Here is a 17,285-nt window from a genome sequence, read left to right on the forward strand (position 1 = left end):
ACTCATGCAACAAGTTTAAAGGAAGTTGTGCATTACTGGAATTCACACACACATTTCCTGATTTTCCATATGTCAAACAAAATGTTTAAGTGCATGTGACAACGTAAAAATAAAGCAAAGAACTGCAGTGCTAAGGAGGCTGTCTAAAAACACACAAAAATATCATAATTCAGAAATGTCTGACTTTTGCTTAGTGAGAGTCATATCTTTAAGACAAAAACACAGAATCTGCATCCAAACCAAAATATGCTCATCCTTCATTGTTTTATAATATGCATTTATTTTTCTATATGATCATCTGTTGAAAATTAATGTCCTAATGAACAGTGAGAACAGAGCAGGTCATTTGACCGGTCACACCAAACTGACTGTAAACAAAACAACCAAACACTGAAAAAAAACACATACAAAAAAACAAACAAACACATACACAGTGTGAGAGAATGAGATACAAAACTGTACCATAAAGAAAAACATGAATTTTGACAACTTGACATTTTATATTTTAATAATTGATTACGTTTCTGTCTGCACTGCAAACAATTTTTTTAATCAGTATTTTTGTCGTTTTCCTGCAAAAAAATAAAATATTCTTATAACAAGATCAATTCACTTGAATTTGAGAAACAACAATATAAATATGAATATAACATAAATATAAGCCATAAAGACATTCTCAGTAAATACACACTGCGTTTTTTTTTCTTTAATGACAAAAAAGGAAATTTGTGCTTTTCTGAGGGTATCATAATGAAATATTAATATTTTGTAATCATTATAAATTACTTAATAATGACACTTTAATTTAAGATATAGTCTAAAATGTCTTAATATCTAATGCAATTTTACTTCAAGAAAACTGATCTTATTCAAAGGATGTTTTGGTATTTTTACTGCAAAACAACAAAAATGCCTCTTTTTTTTTTGCAGCTTAAGGTTCTTTTCTATGCCATTTACCACAGTGGCCACAAACCTTCTTGGATTTTTTGTTTGTTTGTTTCATTTTTTTGGTGCTCAGTGTGTGTTTTTGAGATAATGGCACAACATGCCAAACAAAAAGTAAACTTATTTTGTGTTAAAGTGAAATGGCTTTCATGTATTTTTCTAGCTTTACTTTTCTTACAGTTTTAAATTAGTAATTTTTCTGCTGAATACATATATTTGTTAAAGGTTTTTTGTGCCAACAACCTATTTCGGCTGCAATGATTGTTAAATTCATGTGTTTAACAAGCAAACACACGATAACACACAGATATGACACTCTGTAGCACACACACACCTGTATAGTGACAAAACAACTAAACGCACTCTTAGACATCTTTTTTTAGCATACATGTGCACACAGTGTCAGGTATATGTACGATTTTTTTGCTTTTGCATTGCATGGTGTAAGTGCAACCTGATTGTCCATTCACAGACAGGAAGCAAGCCTCAGTTTAGATCCTCTCTAATTCCTTTCCAGCTCAAAGTTTGAGAAAATCCAGTGATCGGCGTCACAACACAGCAATAGGCCAGATAAAGACCTGCCAACATAAGAACAACTTCTCTGACAGAAATAACCTGCTGAATGCATTTACAAGATCCATCTGACGTGAAGTGCTGTTTGAGATGGAAAAACAAACTGAGGAGGCTAAAGGTGAACTGACTGTCAATGGTTTTTAGAAGCAGCATCATTTTAAGGAACATTAAAAGACAGAACGTTAAGGAAAAACAACAACATTGCTTTCTAGATGCCAACTTTTTAGTCATTTCCCTTTTGCTCCTAACACCGTCCTCTCAGAACAGACTACCAAATGCTGAATGAATCCACATAACTTTTTGTCCATGTGTACTTAGGCACCTCAGGTCAAAGTTTAGCCATCGAGCAGGTAGACAACGAACTCATAGGTGCACATCATGATGGCCGTATTAGGGATCTGTCTGACCACATGTGTGGTGAGCCCTCGGTAAAGAGCTCGATAGCCTTCCTCTCTTATCACCAGGTTGAGACTCTGGAAAAATGAGCGGTACTTGTTACCTTCTTCCCTTAGCCGTGTACGGATTACTTCTGCAGAAACGAACAGAGAAAAACAAATGATGAGAATTAGTTACAAACCATCTGTAGTCAACTTAAAACCCAAAATGATACAGTTTGCATGTTTTACTTTGTACACTACCAGTCAAAAGTTTTTGAACAGTAAGATTTTTAATGTTTTTGTTTTTTTTAAAGAAGTCTCATTCATTTCATCCAAAGTACAGCAAACTTTTTAAATATTTTTAATAAATGGAATATATTTTGAAATGTAATTTATTCCTGTGATCAAAGCTAAATTATCAGCATCATTACTCCTGTCACAAGATCCTTCAGAAATCATTGTAATATGCTGATTTGCTGTTCAGAAAACATTTATTGCTACAGTAATATTGTGAAATAAAAAAACAAAAAGTAATGTTATTTTTTCAGTATTTTTGACCTGTTTTCCAGTGGAAATGTCTAATGATTCTTAAATTTAGATACATTTACTTTAAATATAGCAAAATGACATAAGTTGTCTTGTTTTCTGTGAAACTGATAAAAATGAGGTGAATTTATGATTAAAACATTTGCAAATATCTACCAATGGACTCAAAAAAATAAATAAAATCAAAGTCCTGTCATTATTTACTCAACCTTGTGTTGTTTTAATGCAGATTTGGAACAAAACGAGGGTGAGTAAATGACAAAATTTTCATTTTAAAGGAAAAACAAGTTTTCCTACCTGACTGACAGATCATATATCTGTTTTATATCTCATATATCTCTTGCTTTAAGCATAAACTCACTTATTTCTGTTTAAAAAAGCAAGACTTAATTTCTTCATTTTGCATCTGAAGTAAATCTATCTGGATTTAAGGATTTAAGAATACTGAGGAAGATTTTTTTTTATGAATGCAACATTCAGTGAATTTTGGACTTCCTGCTTTCATTTAAAACCGTTTTAAGGCCTTAAATTGTGGAAGGGTGAATTAAGACTTTAAGACTATTTGAGACCCTCAGAAACACCACAAACGTCTTTACTGTCACATTTGATTATTTTAAAGTGTCCTTGATGAATCACATTATGTAAGTAAAATAGGTTGTGAATGAGATTTCATGTTGACTTCAAGACGATACAGTTCTCTAATGTAAAAATGCATATGCTCACCGTGTGGATAAGCTATTGAGGTGGCACAGGTCTTGGAAGTGGCGGCTGCCAGCATCATGCCCACGAAGTCTGATGCGTCCTTGGTTGTGTCCTGTGCCCCATCCATATGCGTTGCTGCTTTGGCCTCTAAAAGACGGCGTTTTATACCTTCATAGATCACAAAGTGAATCACAGTTTCTGAGATGCCCGCATAAGAAGCGGACATGCCGCGGTAAAACCCACGTAGACCATCCGTCTGATACACACGTCGCACACACTCAAATGTGTTCATGCGACGCTCTCCACGTTTCCTGTGAAGAACGAAACACGCTTACGTGAGTCAAATACAAAACTTAGTCTGGGATCATGAATAATGAGCACTAGATTATATTAACTCTAAGGAAACAGTCACTAAGGATATCAAACAATCTATTTGCGTAACACCATTTGGACATTTACCTGGCATCCAGTTGCAGACGTGTCTTAATCAACCAAATTGGGTTGGTTGCGGTTATGGCCGTGAACCCTGATTGGAGTAGAAGAGGGAAGATTAGGGTTCAAATTTACTAAACTGAAATCAACTCTAACCTTCACACACTAACAGATATTTTGCACAATTAGATCGTTTGATGCAACTATTACAGAAGGTTCAAATGCTCACTGATGCTTCAGAAGGAAATTATGAACCGATGCATTAAGAACCAGGGAGTGAACACTTTTTGAATTTGAAGATATAGGGTAAATGTTACAAAAGTTCAAAAGTTTTCACCCCGTCTTCTGTAATAGTTGCATATGAGTCCCTCAGTTGTCCTCAGTGTGAAAACATGGATCTCAAAATCATACAGTCATTGTTGGAAAGGGTTCAAATACACAAAAATGCTGAAAAACTAAAGAATTTATGGGACCTGAAGGATTTTTCTGAAGAACAGCAGGCAGTTTAAATGTTCAGGACAAACAAGGAACTTACAAGGAACCACAGCTGTGGATCAATCAGGTAACAACACAGTAATAAGAATCAAGTGTATGTAAACTCTTGAACGAGGTCATTTCAACTATTATTTTGTCTTGCAGACTATATGTAAATGTCTTTTATGTGAAATATCTTATTCAAGTCAGTACTAAATAAAAAAATAACATGCACTTTGTATGATACCTCTTATTTCTGCAAGCTATATGTAAGTTTTGACTTCAACTGTGTGTGTGTGTGTGTGTATATATATATATATATATGTATATATATATATATATACACACATATGCAATGAATTTGCACATTGTTTGGAGGAAAACATGGCAGCTCCGACTTGCAACCCTAGTATTTTACCACTCCTCACGTGATTTTCTTCCGAATGACTTTGTCAATCATCTTCATAAACAATGCAAAAGCAGCTTAAAGGTATAAGAAAACTCTAGCATAGTACAATGCACTTTAATCTAAATCCTCCTTGGCAAAAGTCCAAATGTCAGGAGACCAACCTACACATATTCTCTTCTGGCCAAGTGCCAGATCTTTATTGAGTGCTTGAGTGCTGTGACATTTACTGGCCTGTTGCTCAGAGATACAGCATGGATCAAAGGAAACAGTTGCGATTCCAATCCGCTGGACAAATCTACACATGCAATTAAGCAATAAACGATGACGAAAAAAATGAGCCCATAAAAACCGAGAAAACAGGATGTAGTTGGATTGCATGGTCAAATATGAATGAAGTTACCTGCAATCCCAGCAGACGTCATGTGCACCTGCGTGGAGTCTGGTTCAAACACACGGTTCAGTCTCTCCTTTGAACTGGAATAGGCGGCGAAGTAGATGGCCCTGAAAATACAGCAAGACACATGAGAAATAACACGCAATGCTATTACACCCTACTAAACTTCAACAGACTGGTCAGGCTGGTTTCGGCCACTTCTAAAGTTATAAGAACACCACCATGGTCAAGCTTCGAGACATACAAAACCAGCTAAGATGAGCAAACCATTTACCAATTATCTGATTAATCTGATTAAATTCATCTTGGCCAGATTGGGAGACTTAATAAACCAGCCAAGATAAGGTAATCACCAATTAAGCTGACTTAAAATGTTCTTTTCAGAAGGAAATCTGAAATCATTACCTGGTCAAAGTCATTCGTTATCAAACTATCCTCATACTAGTTTAGGGTGAGTTTTGGAACAAGCGAGTTAGTGATTAGCTAATATCTAGTTCAGACCAGCCAGAAACCATCTAACATGTTCTAAACACAACTAGTGAATCTTGGCCAAGCTGGGAGACTTAAACCATTTAGGCTGGTTGAAGATGTTCTTTTTAGCCTGGAAGCTGGTCATTAACTGGTCCAAAATGGACATTATCTGCAACTAACCAACCTAATACTAGTTTTGGAACATGCTGGCTGGTCGATCAGTCAATGACCAGCTAATTTCCAACTCAGACCAGCTAGAATCCATCTACCATGTTCTAAACACAACTAGTAAGTCTTAAGACAGGCTGGGAGACTTACTAAACCATTTAGGCTAGTTTAAGATGTTCTTTTCAGCCTGGAATCTGGTCATTAGCTAGTCTAAGCTAGACATTATCTGCAACAAACCAACCTCATAATAGTTTAAGGAGGTTTTTGGAACAAGCTGGCTGGGTAGGCAAGTCAATGACCAGCTAGAATCCATCTACCATGTTCTAAGCACAACTAGTAAATCTTGGCCAGGCTGGAAGACTTTCCAAATTTAGAATGGTTTAAGATGTTCTTTTCAGCCTGGAATCTGGTCATTAGCTAGTCTAAGGTGGACATCATCTGCAACTAACCAATCATACTAGTTTAAGAAGGTTTTGGAACAAGCTGGCTGGTCAAATGACCAGCTAATTTCCAGCTCAGAACACATAATTTTGCTCTGCACCTTCTGAAACACCCATGTAGTGTTTACGTAGGCAGTTTACAAGTACAACATGTTCATTAGCTGTACAAGTACAAAATGTTCATTGCACATGTAGTATCCTGAAGCTCTTAACTGATAGACGTTGAGCACTCCAACAGGAAAACACTCTCCACAAACTCAGCAACTAATCTCAAGTTTGATCTCACCTTCCTGTCTCTATAACACACAAGTTTACATAAGCTGCTGTTTAAGTAACAGGTCCAGCACCAATTTACTATGCACGCCTCACTAGACAGGCGCTTTATCCTGAATGTATGCACGTAAAACATCTGTTCATACAGACTGTAAATGTTAAAACCACCATTTATCATGTCCACTCATGTATTTAATTGCTCTTTAAGCTGTGATGTTCACTTGGAGCCGCCTACGGTGTGTTACACCTCAGATGAAGGCTGAAACAGCCCATTTGGATTTCAGATAATGAGCGTCATTGTTCCACAAAACCGTAAGTATGCTGGAGTGGCAGAAAAAGTGCAGGGATTAACACCTGGTGTTAAATGAGCTCTGATATTTTTAATGGCCTGGAAAACACACATCATCAACATGTCATGTTTAAGCTGATATAAATTCATAAATTATGCTGATTGAAAATTGCATTGTATTATTTAGAACCAAAACTATTTTTGTACATTTCAAGTCTTAAAGGAACAGCCCACCCAAAACTCACTTGCTTTTTTATGTGTAACACGAAAGATTATATTTAGAAAATCTTTTATTGTTTGAACAGAAACATGCCGAGTCATTTAACAAAATATCTTTTGTGTTCTAAAGTAGGCCTTACAGTATATGAACAAGATGTAGGTAATAAAATAATGACAGAAGTTACATTTTTGGGTGAACTATCCCTTTAATTGTGGGGTCAGATTCCCCCAAAATTGCACACTGCATGTCTGACGACTGATGTGTAAAATAACCCTAAACCGAATGCTAAATATAGACTTGTCTGTATGTTTTTTCCAAGCTCTGTAAATTTGCAGCTTTTCCGGTTGAGCAGGGATTGCATCAGTTGCACTGCATCAGATTTACTGTCACTTCTGTACACAGAGTTCTAGACAATACGTTCTTATTGTAAATGCTTGCTGAGATGCATTGTTTTGATCTGCATGAATGAACAAACACTCACCGTGAAGGAGCCACCCCGATGAGATTGGGCCCTAGGCCTCGAAATAAAGAACGAGGCCCTTCCTTTTCAAGAATTAATCTGAAAACACAGAGAGAGAAACATATAAAAAGAAGTATAAGACAAAAGCCCCAAAATGACATTTTTGTTCTGAATGGCTTTGTGAACATTATAAACACAGTCTGAAGTTGGTAAAACATGTAATGTTGTTCCTGGGAAATGTTTGGGGGAAATGTAGGTCTTATATTTCACTCCAAAATCAGTGGTAAACAGTGTTGGGGGTAACGCATGACAAGTAGCGCTAGTAATGTAATCAGATTACTTTTTCAAGTAACTAGTAAATAACACATTACTTTTTAATTTACAAGAAAATATCTAATTTACTTTTTCAATTAAGTAACGCCAGTTGCTTCGTTTTCCCCATTTATTGTTCGAAAGCTCTCTTGTCCCATTGTTGAGAGAAATTTGGAGTAAGATGTTCATCTTACAAAAAAACAGATTCATTATTCCCCAAAATAAATAAAAACAGTGACATGCAACTCAGAATATGACACAAACCTACAATAATTAAATGTTAAATAATACAAATATCCTTTTTTGTATTTAATCCCATTGTATGAACCAGTGTCTTTGCTGTTGACCTTCAATGATCCAATTTAACCATACTAATAATGTTTTTTATTGATGAAGAGTGTTGAAAATTCTTCTCTGTGTTCTACTTTACTTTATAGACGTGAATTAACTTTTCCTTCCATTTAAGATTTTTTTTCATTGTGACTTCATTTTCACACACTGAGTTAAAACGGTGATTGGGTTGTTTGGACTTATCAGTTGGGTTAAGTGTTTAACCCAGCCTTCTGGGTAGTTTTATTTAACTCAACTACTGCTTAAAAATGAACCTAAAATAATTACCATTCAGTAATATGTTCATAAATGAACATTTATTAATAACTTGAATAAATAATAATTAAATAATAAACATTTGAATTGTTTATTAATAAATGTTTATCTTTTGGTTATTGCTGATGCCTTTAGTAATTATTATGTGTCTGTTTAGTAAGTAATTAATTGTTTACTAAGTAATTAATTATGTGTCTGATTCTTAACTTACAACCTATTTTGGGTTCATTTTAAGCAAACCATATAGCAAATTTTAAGCAATAGTTGAGCTAAATAAAACTACTCAGAAGGTTGGGGTTAAACATTTAACCCAACCCCTGGGTCAAAACAACCTAGTCACTGGGTTTATCAGTATTTCACCCAGCGCTGGGTTGTTTTTAACCCAGCATTTTTAAAGTGTAACAATTAAGCAATTCAACTGATAATTAACCAAATAAAAATAAAAATATATATAATAATAATAATAATAATATTGCTTGTTGAACTATATTCATAGATAGAAATGGGCTTAATTGCCATTAAAACAAGCCACAATTTATTTACATTTATTTAGACATTTTTTTATTCTTTGAAAAGCTGTTGAAGCAATGTTTTGCTATATGAATAAGTTAAAATCAACTGTTCTGGAGTGAAATGCAACCCAAACACTTCTGAGAAGATCAACAAAATACTTTTTAAATCCTTCGATCCTGCCAATAAGACACACCCCTGAGAACATGTTCAAACAAAAAAAAAAAAAAAATACCTCAAAGTCACATGTAACATATTTCTCTTTGTCATCACACACACGTACAGTAAAAAAACCGTTTCAAGTGAAGCTAAACAAAAATGAAATCAAATGACTGACGACCTTGATCAGGTCATGCGAAACTTATTTATATTCCATCTTGGACCTCAACTGGTGGGTTGTTACAGAATAATGGGCCAGATAATGTCACGGACATCAGGCAAGAAGACAATGCTAAATGGAAATAATAAAATCCAACTACCCATGTAATGGGGCGGAATTGGGCATAGTTGGTACACCAAAATAAACAGACTTATCGACTTTTAAAAAGGAGGTGAAAACACTTATCATATCTTTTATTGTGCACGTCAAAGGTCATGCAATTTCAGGTGTCAAAAAGCCAAAATAGACAGTCGCCAATATGGACAGGTTGTGTAACAAACCAAAAACCACATTCTAAAGGCATTTCAGGTGTCAAAAAGCCAAAACAGAAAGTTGCCAATACATACAGGTTGCGTAACAAACCATAAACCACATTCTAAAGGCATTTCAGGTGTCAAAAAGTCAAAATAAACAGACACCAGTATTGACAGGTTGTGTAACAAAGCATAAACTGTGAAGGAGCGTATACAATGTCATAATCAATTTCTCACTGTATTATATTGATAAACTATACCACAGTCGATCTAAATGTCTTAGTGTTTAGTATTCTAGTACCTTCTTGTGATGTATAACCCGAGTTAAACTAAGAGGACAAGGGGCCGTTTTGAGAACCAGTGAGTCACACACACTCACTCATCAACTGAGAGCCAAGCTCCAGGATGCAGTGTTTTAGTGTGAGGGCAGCGATTGGTTGGGTAAGGGGGAGTGGAAACCACCGTGAACAGTCTCTTTATAAAGAAAACAGAAAGAAAAAGGCAAGGAGAGGGAATTATAGACTATGCAATATGTGTTGTATAAACACTAAACTTCTGCTTTGGTAATGTACACATTTATATATATTTATGACAGAATTCTTAGGTGGTAAACCGACAATCCCCAATTCAGCTTGTTTTTGACTTTATTTAGTCACATTTGGTGGTGTACTGAAAAATTATGACCACATTTTTGGAGTGAGCTGACAGAAAAGGGCGTTTCCTCTGGCAGGGAAGATGAGCGCTCGGTTTTAGGCCCACAAACCATAGGGCAAATGATTACAAAACACTGAGTAAATGCAACACAGACTAAACGTTCTCACAACGCAGATGTAACATTCACACTCTTCCAGTACAGGGTGTTGCCTGTATCCAGAATAAAACTGACATGCTAAATCAGATGAGTAAATATTCTCACCTTAATTTCATAAAAATACTGTACCACTCAGAGTTTGGGTTTGTGGGTCCTGAAGGACACAGTTTGGACAATTATGCGTATATAATTTACGTTGTTGTGCAATTGAATATTTATTGGCTGAACAAACATTAAACAAAATAGAAATTAGATATATAAACCTAAACATCTTTATATACCTCAATATTGTACCACAGTATGACAGTTCATAGCAATTCAAAGAAAATCATGATTTTACCATCCATGATAGCACAGGTACATCACAGAGACGTCTATTTGACGTCTGCATTTAAATCTGCAAGACATTTTTTAGAATGTTTGCTCATCTGCAACACGTCTATAGGATGTCTCTCTTTGTAAAACTGACATCTTACAGACGTTTGTAAACAGCAGATGCTGTCCAGATCATGTGATCGCCCAGGTAGCACACATACATCTGCAAGATGCCTGTTAAAGATCACTTGATCTGGAAAGCATCTGCTGTGTACATACATCTGGCAGATGTCAGTGTTACATACATTCTAAATCATAAACATCTTAAAGACATCTAATAGACGTCTATTTGACATCTGATAGGAAACGTCCTATCTAAACGTGCAAACAATCTAAAAAAATGTCTTGCAGATGTTAATGCAAACGTCAGATAGTTGTCTCCAAGACGTACCTGTGCTATCAGGGCTTTAACAGACATCTTGTAGACGTACATGTGCTATCCGAGATGGTTAATGTCCAACAAAACATGGTAATAGCATGGTACTTTCGGTACTTTTTTATGTTAGTGTACCCTGATAGCACACATACATCACAGAGACGCCTATTTGATGTCTGCATTTATATCTGCAAGACATATTTTTTAGAATGTTTGCTCATCTGCAATATGTCTACAGGATGTTTCTATTAGTTGTCTTTAAGATGTTTATGGTTTAGAATATATGTAAAACTGACATCTTACAGACAGATGTTCGTACACAGCAGATGCTTTCCATATCAAGTGATCTTTAACAGTCATCTTGCAGATGTACATGTGCTATCCGTGATAGTTAATGTCCAACAAAACATGGTAACAGCATGGTACTTTTAGTACTTTTTTGTTAGTGTATTTACGGTTTAAAAGAAGCAAATGTGTACGCATGCACTGCAAATGCAAAGTGGTCTAACTTGTTGTAACGTACCTGAGGCAGTGAAGGGGCCCCGGAGGGGCCACACGTGCCACACTGGCTCCATTAACTGTGCTCAGATGCACCTCAGAGATGCAGAGCGTTATTGAGGAAGACTGAAGCCTCGTCTTCACCACCTCTAAAGGACAGGTCAGGATCGCACCCACCGTTCCTCCACATCTAAAAAAAAACAGTGATAAAAACTATTTCAGAAACTGTGTAACTTGCGTGTTTTTTTCTGCACATAAGAATCGATTAAGTTGGAAAACATGGTTGATTTTTGTCAATAGCGGTCAGAAGTTTAAGCTCTCAATGTAGGTCAGTCATCCCATGACTTCTTATCTGAAGGCCACGAGACTTCAGTCGAACATCACAACACGGATTTAGAGGAAACAAGGGCGATAGAATTTCAAGTCTAAGTTTTAATCGGCTGCAACACTTGCACTCGTGCCGGGAGATGTGGGTCAGCAAACACAGTAACTCAAACCACCCCTCACATGCCGCGAACAACCTGATATCAGTGTTTTCCAATGGAAAAACAGCATCTGAAATCTGAGGTGTGATACTTGTGATACAACTCTAGAGCTAAAGTAATGTTGCTGAGGAACACCTTATTAGACAAAGATTATAAACCAAACATAGGTGTGATTTATTGCATGTTAAAAAAAGCACAAATTGCAATAGCACATTACTTTTGACTGTGCAGTTATTAATAACAGGAGTAGATGGGACATAAGCTAGTTTTTTGACAGTATCATGTAGACAGTGTTCAGGAGAGTGCCAGTCAATAGTTCTATTTTAAACGCTGTGCCAGTTTATCTGAGGACAGATATTTAGAGCACAGGCTACAATCACTATGGGCACAGAATCAATGCCAGGGAAGATGATTCTCTATTGCAAATTCAAGCAACAGATCAAATTACAAGTGTCACTTATAAAAACACATTTTTGCTCTTAAAGTACTACAGTTTCTGATTTAAAAAATAAAGCTTTTAATCATTTTATTTTTAAGTCTAGCAATATTTTAAAGAATAAAACACAAAAAACCTGAGTTTTCTCTCCTTATATAGACTGTAATCTAAACATCACTGTGGCTGAATTCAAGGTCTCTTGGGATGGCGGGTGCTAAATTATGCATAGTCATACTGCAAAACAAAATAAGTTGTTTATATTTAAGTTTGGTTGTACTTGTTAATCTTCTGTCTGTTTCAGAATCAAGCTGAATGTCTATTTCCGTGATTCACTGAGTGAAGACTGTGTTGAAAGACACACCATAAGAGTAATTATCAGCCCTGAATGACTCTATAACAGCTGTCAGTTCCTGCGTTACATCAGATTTATTCTTTCTGCGAAATGCAAACACATTGGCAGCGTGGAGCAATAAGACCTCCTTTATGTATATACAGTATATATTGTGGGAATGTAAACATGTTATTAATGGAAACTATATTGCATAAAATATGTTAGGTTTTTTTTTTTTTATAAAGAAAAATACATTAATAAACAAAATAAAATACAGCACAAATAAAGTACAGCAAGTACAACAGTGAAAATGTTAAATATTTGTACTATTTAAAATAACTGCTTTCTATTTGAATATATGTTAAAATGTAATTTATTCCTGTGATCAAAGCTAAATTTTCAGCATCATTACTCCAGTCTTCAGTGTCACATAATTCTTCAAAATCATTCTAATATGCTGATTTGCTGTCTAAGAAATTACTAATATTATTTATTTGATGAATAGAAAGATCCAAAGACCAGCATTTATTTGAAATAAAAAGCTTTTGTTACATTCTACACTATACCACTGAAAAGTCCGCATAATTTTTTTTTGGAAAGAAATTATAGAAATTAATATTTTTTATTTAGCAAGGATGCTTTAAATTGACCATAAGTGATGATGAAACATTTATAATGTTACAAAAGATTTCTATTTTAGATAAATTCTTCTTAACTTTCTATTCATCAAAGATATTGGGCAAAAATATACTCGGCTGTTGTTAACATAATAATAATAACAATAAATTAGCATATTAGAATGATTTCTGAATGATCATGTTACTGGAGTAATGCTGCTAAAAATTCAGCTTCGAAATCACAGGAATAAATTACATTTTAAAATATATTAAAATAGAAAATAAAATTATTTTAAATAGTAAAAATATTTACTGCTTTTGCTGTACTTTGTGTCAAATAAATGCAGGCTTGGTAAGCAAAAGAGACTTCTTTAAACATAAAAAAAAATCTTAGTGTTCAAAAACTTTTGGCTAGTAAAATCTTGAAGAGTAAAGCTGTCTTACCCTCCAGCAAACAGATGAACCAGTGTGTCTCTCTGGCTCATCTCGGCTCATGCTCTCCGGGACCTTCCGGACTGGGCAGCAGTGTCAAAGTCCGTGTCCGTGTGGTTCTCATGCGGGTGGACGTTAGTCGCGGTCGCTACTTGTGACTTTATACGACCTCAAAGCGCCTCGGCGCGGCTTCGCCTCCAACAAACCCCCGTTGATCGATCCACGGTCGTCACTTCTTCAATAGCTGTTCTGAAAGTGAGTCTACGGTGAAGAGGTTACTACATATTACGGACCTGGGTCAAAATCCAAGTGCCAGGACACATCAGGGGGGTTAAAAACGTGCACGTTTACCCTGCACGCAGTTCACCTTCTTCGTGTACACTCACACATTCTGCTACGTAAACGCGCTCTCGGTTGACTCTGTCTATGGACCAATCAGAGGGCGCAAAACAAAAGCGTCTATTGGCTGAAATCGGTTTAGAGCCCGCCTCCATGCGCCTTTCACGTGATCACCGCCCTTTCACACACAAGTTACAGTCATGGGTTTTAGATTTAATAAAATGAATAAAAATCGACAAATTTTGCCAGAAACAACTACGCTATATTTAATTGTATGTATAATAAACTGGAAAAAATACGTTGAATCAAATTTAGCTCAGAAACTGATAGAAATTGTTTACAAATATTTACAAAGGCACTTAATTAAACATGAAATTTCTTATAACTAGAAATTTAACTTTTATAAAAATATAACTTAAAAAAAAAAAATATATATATATATATATATATATATATTATATTTTTATAAAAGTTAAATTTCTAGTTATAACAGTAGTAATTAACCATTCTTTTATTTAAAATTTATATATATATATATATATTTTTTTTTTTTTTTTTTTTTTTTTTTTTTTTGTCTCCTGGAGGATGTAGTAGTTGTCAGGTACAGTTGGAGATATTTATTTTTATTAACAGAGAGGACTTATTTAGCAGGGACCATTTTAAGTTGATTTTCTGTTGTTGTGATTTTTAGACCTTGACTTTGTTTCTTTTGGCATCTGGGAATGGGAGGAGAAAAAAAATGATGTCAAATTCAAAACAGAAAATCTTAAGCTGTACTTTGACAGCAAACAATAACTTTGTGCACAAAACAAACTCTTTTGTTGACACTGTATGTCTTCCAAAACAAATTAAAAGCATAGCTAACTCTTTCCCTGGGCAGCTTACTGAAAACTGGACCATAAATCACAACATTCATGCAAATTTGTTTTTGTCTGACTGTGGAATTGCATTTAAGTTCTATTATAAATAGTATACAGGCATATAAAGCAGAATTATTTGTTCTGTGGTGTGAGTGGTTAACTGTTTTACCTGAATGTTGTAGGTCATTGCTTCATAACAAGGATGATCAGTAAAGTCCTTGCATAACGAGCATAAAAACAAAGCTTGTAAAACTACTTGTAATTTCTAAACTTTAATCATCTAACAATTATCAGGTATGCAATTATCAAACATTCAACCGAAATAATCAGCTGTAATTAACAGAGATGGTTGCAGCTACTGTTTCTGTTTCAGTGTGTTCAAGATACAAAGAAGCTGAAATGAAGACACAGCATATCACTATCAAATCTGTCAGTAAAAGGGTGTTTTAGATTTAGAAGACAGAAGCTCTTTGTACTGTGTTTACTCTATGTAAACAGGCAAATCTATATTTAAAGTGATTAAATCTTCTGTTCATTTAGGTTGTGGCTGTATGACTTTAATTATATAAGTCACATGAGTCAGTGCAGCACTCATGCATTAACTTGCAAACCTGTAACAGAGAGTAAATGTGTGTATGCAGATGTAAGAGGGTGGAATCACTATTTTTTTTAAATAAAAGAATGGTTAATTACTACTGTAGTTCTCTAACTGGTTTATCCAAGTAACCAGTCTCTCTGCTGCATAGTTTCACATTCCCTACTCTACTGTTCCCTACAAACCTAAACTTGTTTTATAATTGATTAAACTTTTACAGTATAAACTGAACTGAACCAATGCTGAACTCACCTGAACTTAACAATTAACTAAAAGACACCATTGTCTGTTTAGAACTGCTTTACAACTTAAACTTCTGAAATGAGTTCAATAAGAACAAACATGCAACAAAATAACAAAACCGTACAAATAGTGTAATGGGTCAGTCGATGACACTTGAACTCTGAATCAGTTCAAATAATGCAAAATCGGTACATACAAACAAGCACAGAACGTGCACACAGCCACATGACCTAAAAATAGGTTGCAGGTTTGTTCTGACCAGTTGCAGACAGTAAAAACAATGTTAAATATAAATAACATAGTGCAACTAAACATATAATTGTGCACACTTGCAAAATAAATAGGCATACTATTATTACCAGTATACTTCAAAAGGAGTAAATATAGGTTCATCTGCAACAGGGATAAACATTTTGTAGAGGTGGTCACACTCCCAGCCAAATTCAAGAGGCATATTATTTACACACACACACACACACACACACACACACACACATATATATATATATATGGGCCATTCTTCAGAGCTGGTTCAAAGTATGCATTTTTGTATTTCCAGAAGGTTTTATAAAATATTTGTGCTCTCCCCAAATTTGTCACTACCGAAACACAGTAATATATAATCTATTAAGAAGGGTTATATTGACCTATTAAGATTTAGCTTACATCTTCCTTATAAATATACTTTTTCTATTTTATTAAAAAGTTTTCAGAGGTAAATCAATAACAATTACAATTTTTACAATATTGAATTTATTTTTTTTTTTTTAGATAAAATATCCCATGTTTCGGTCATGACTACACATTTTCGGTAGTGACAGTAATGTTTTGGTAACAACCTCATCACATTGCAGAATTTTAACCCACAAACTAAAACACTAAAATATTATAAAAAAAATTAAAATTGCATAACTGTACTAAAATTTTGTTTATTTCCCCAAATAAAGGATTATGTGTTCCCTTTTGTCACTACTGAAACAATGATTACATGTTTCAGTTGTGACTGTTACGGTAGTGACAATTTTATGGGATAACACCCTGAAAAAACAATGACGTCACTACCGAAACGTCACCAAATATTTTGGTTGTGACTGTTTCGGTAGTGACAATTTTAGATACTTTTGAATCTAGCTCGAAGATGCTAATCAGCACATGATCAGCAAAAAAGTATGATGTTTGGTATTTCTAGTGACATTCTTTAAAGTTACACACAGATACTTTCGAACACATTTACCTCAAAACGATGAGACCTATCTACTCACCATGCAGCTATGAGAGATAGTGAGACATAAATATTTCCTGATTATAAATGTAGGGGTGTAGTTAAAATCAGTCTCAGCCAGTGGACTAAAACATACACTGCTCCGGTAGTGACATGAAAATGCGGCATACATTTCATCATTTAAAAAGGAAATATTAAATAAATATATTTTGAATTTCACTTTTTTTAAATATCTAAAATATACTTTTAAAAACAACAATGGAATAAAATGCAAAAATTTCAATATCATTTTCAGATTTAAGTTACAAATTTAGGGGTTCCCAGTTGAAAGTACCCACCAAATGATGATTTTATATATACTAAGCTTAAATATTATTGTGGGTTTCAATAGATAATAAAAGGATCTTAGTAAACAGCTAAGATTTTGAATA

At 34.7% G+C, this 17,285-nt stretch overlaps 1 protein-coding gene across 1 annotated transcript; it reads right to left on the bottom strand.

Moving 5' to 3' along the window:
• Positions 1-256: 256 nt before the first annotated feature.
• On the bottom strand, positions 257-14,009 carry slc25a36b (solute carrier family 25 member 36b). Its single transcript, XM_051129019.1, has 7 exons — positions 13,608-14,009; positions 11,320-11,484; positions 7,195-7,272; positions 4,859-4,959; positions 3,603-3,669; positions 3,165-3,454; positions 257-2,047 (listed from the first exon to the last, which is right to left on the bottom strand). The coding sequence occupies exons 1-7, from the start codon at positions 13,646-13,648 to the stop codon at positions 1,854-1,856; spliced, it is 936 nt and encodes a 311-aa protein (XP_050984976.1). The 5' UTR covers positions 13,649-14,009; the 3' UTR covers positions 257-1,853.
• Positions 14,010-17,285: the final 3,276 nt, after the last annotated feature.

This window comes from Labeo rohita, chromosome 15 (genome assembly GCF_022985175.1).
Source record: "Labeo rohita strain BAU-BD-2019 chromosome 15, IGBB_LRoh.1.0, whole genome shotgun sequence".
Lineage (NCBI taxonomy): Eukaryota > Metazoa > Chordata > Actinopteri > Cypriniformes > Cyprinidae > Labeo > Labeo rohita.

What these genes read in the sequence shown, in the direction of transcription:
- slc25a36b (XM_051129019.1), bottom strand. Translation starts at nt 13,648, where the DNA reads ATGAGCCAGAGAGACACACTGGTTCATCTGTTTGCTGGAGG. An exon ending in GTTCATCTGTTTGCTGGAGG is followed by an intron (nt 11,485 to 13,607) that starts GTAAGACAGCTT and finishes GTTTTTTTTTAG; the next exon opens with ATGTGGAGGAACGGTGGGTG. An exon ending in GGGCCCCTTCACTGCCTCAG is followed by an intron (nt 7,273 to 11,319) that starts GTACGTTACAAC and finishes CTGTGTTTTCAG; the next exon opens with ATTAATTCTTGAAAAGGAAG.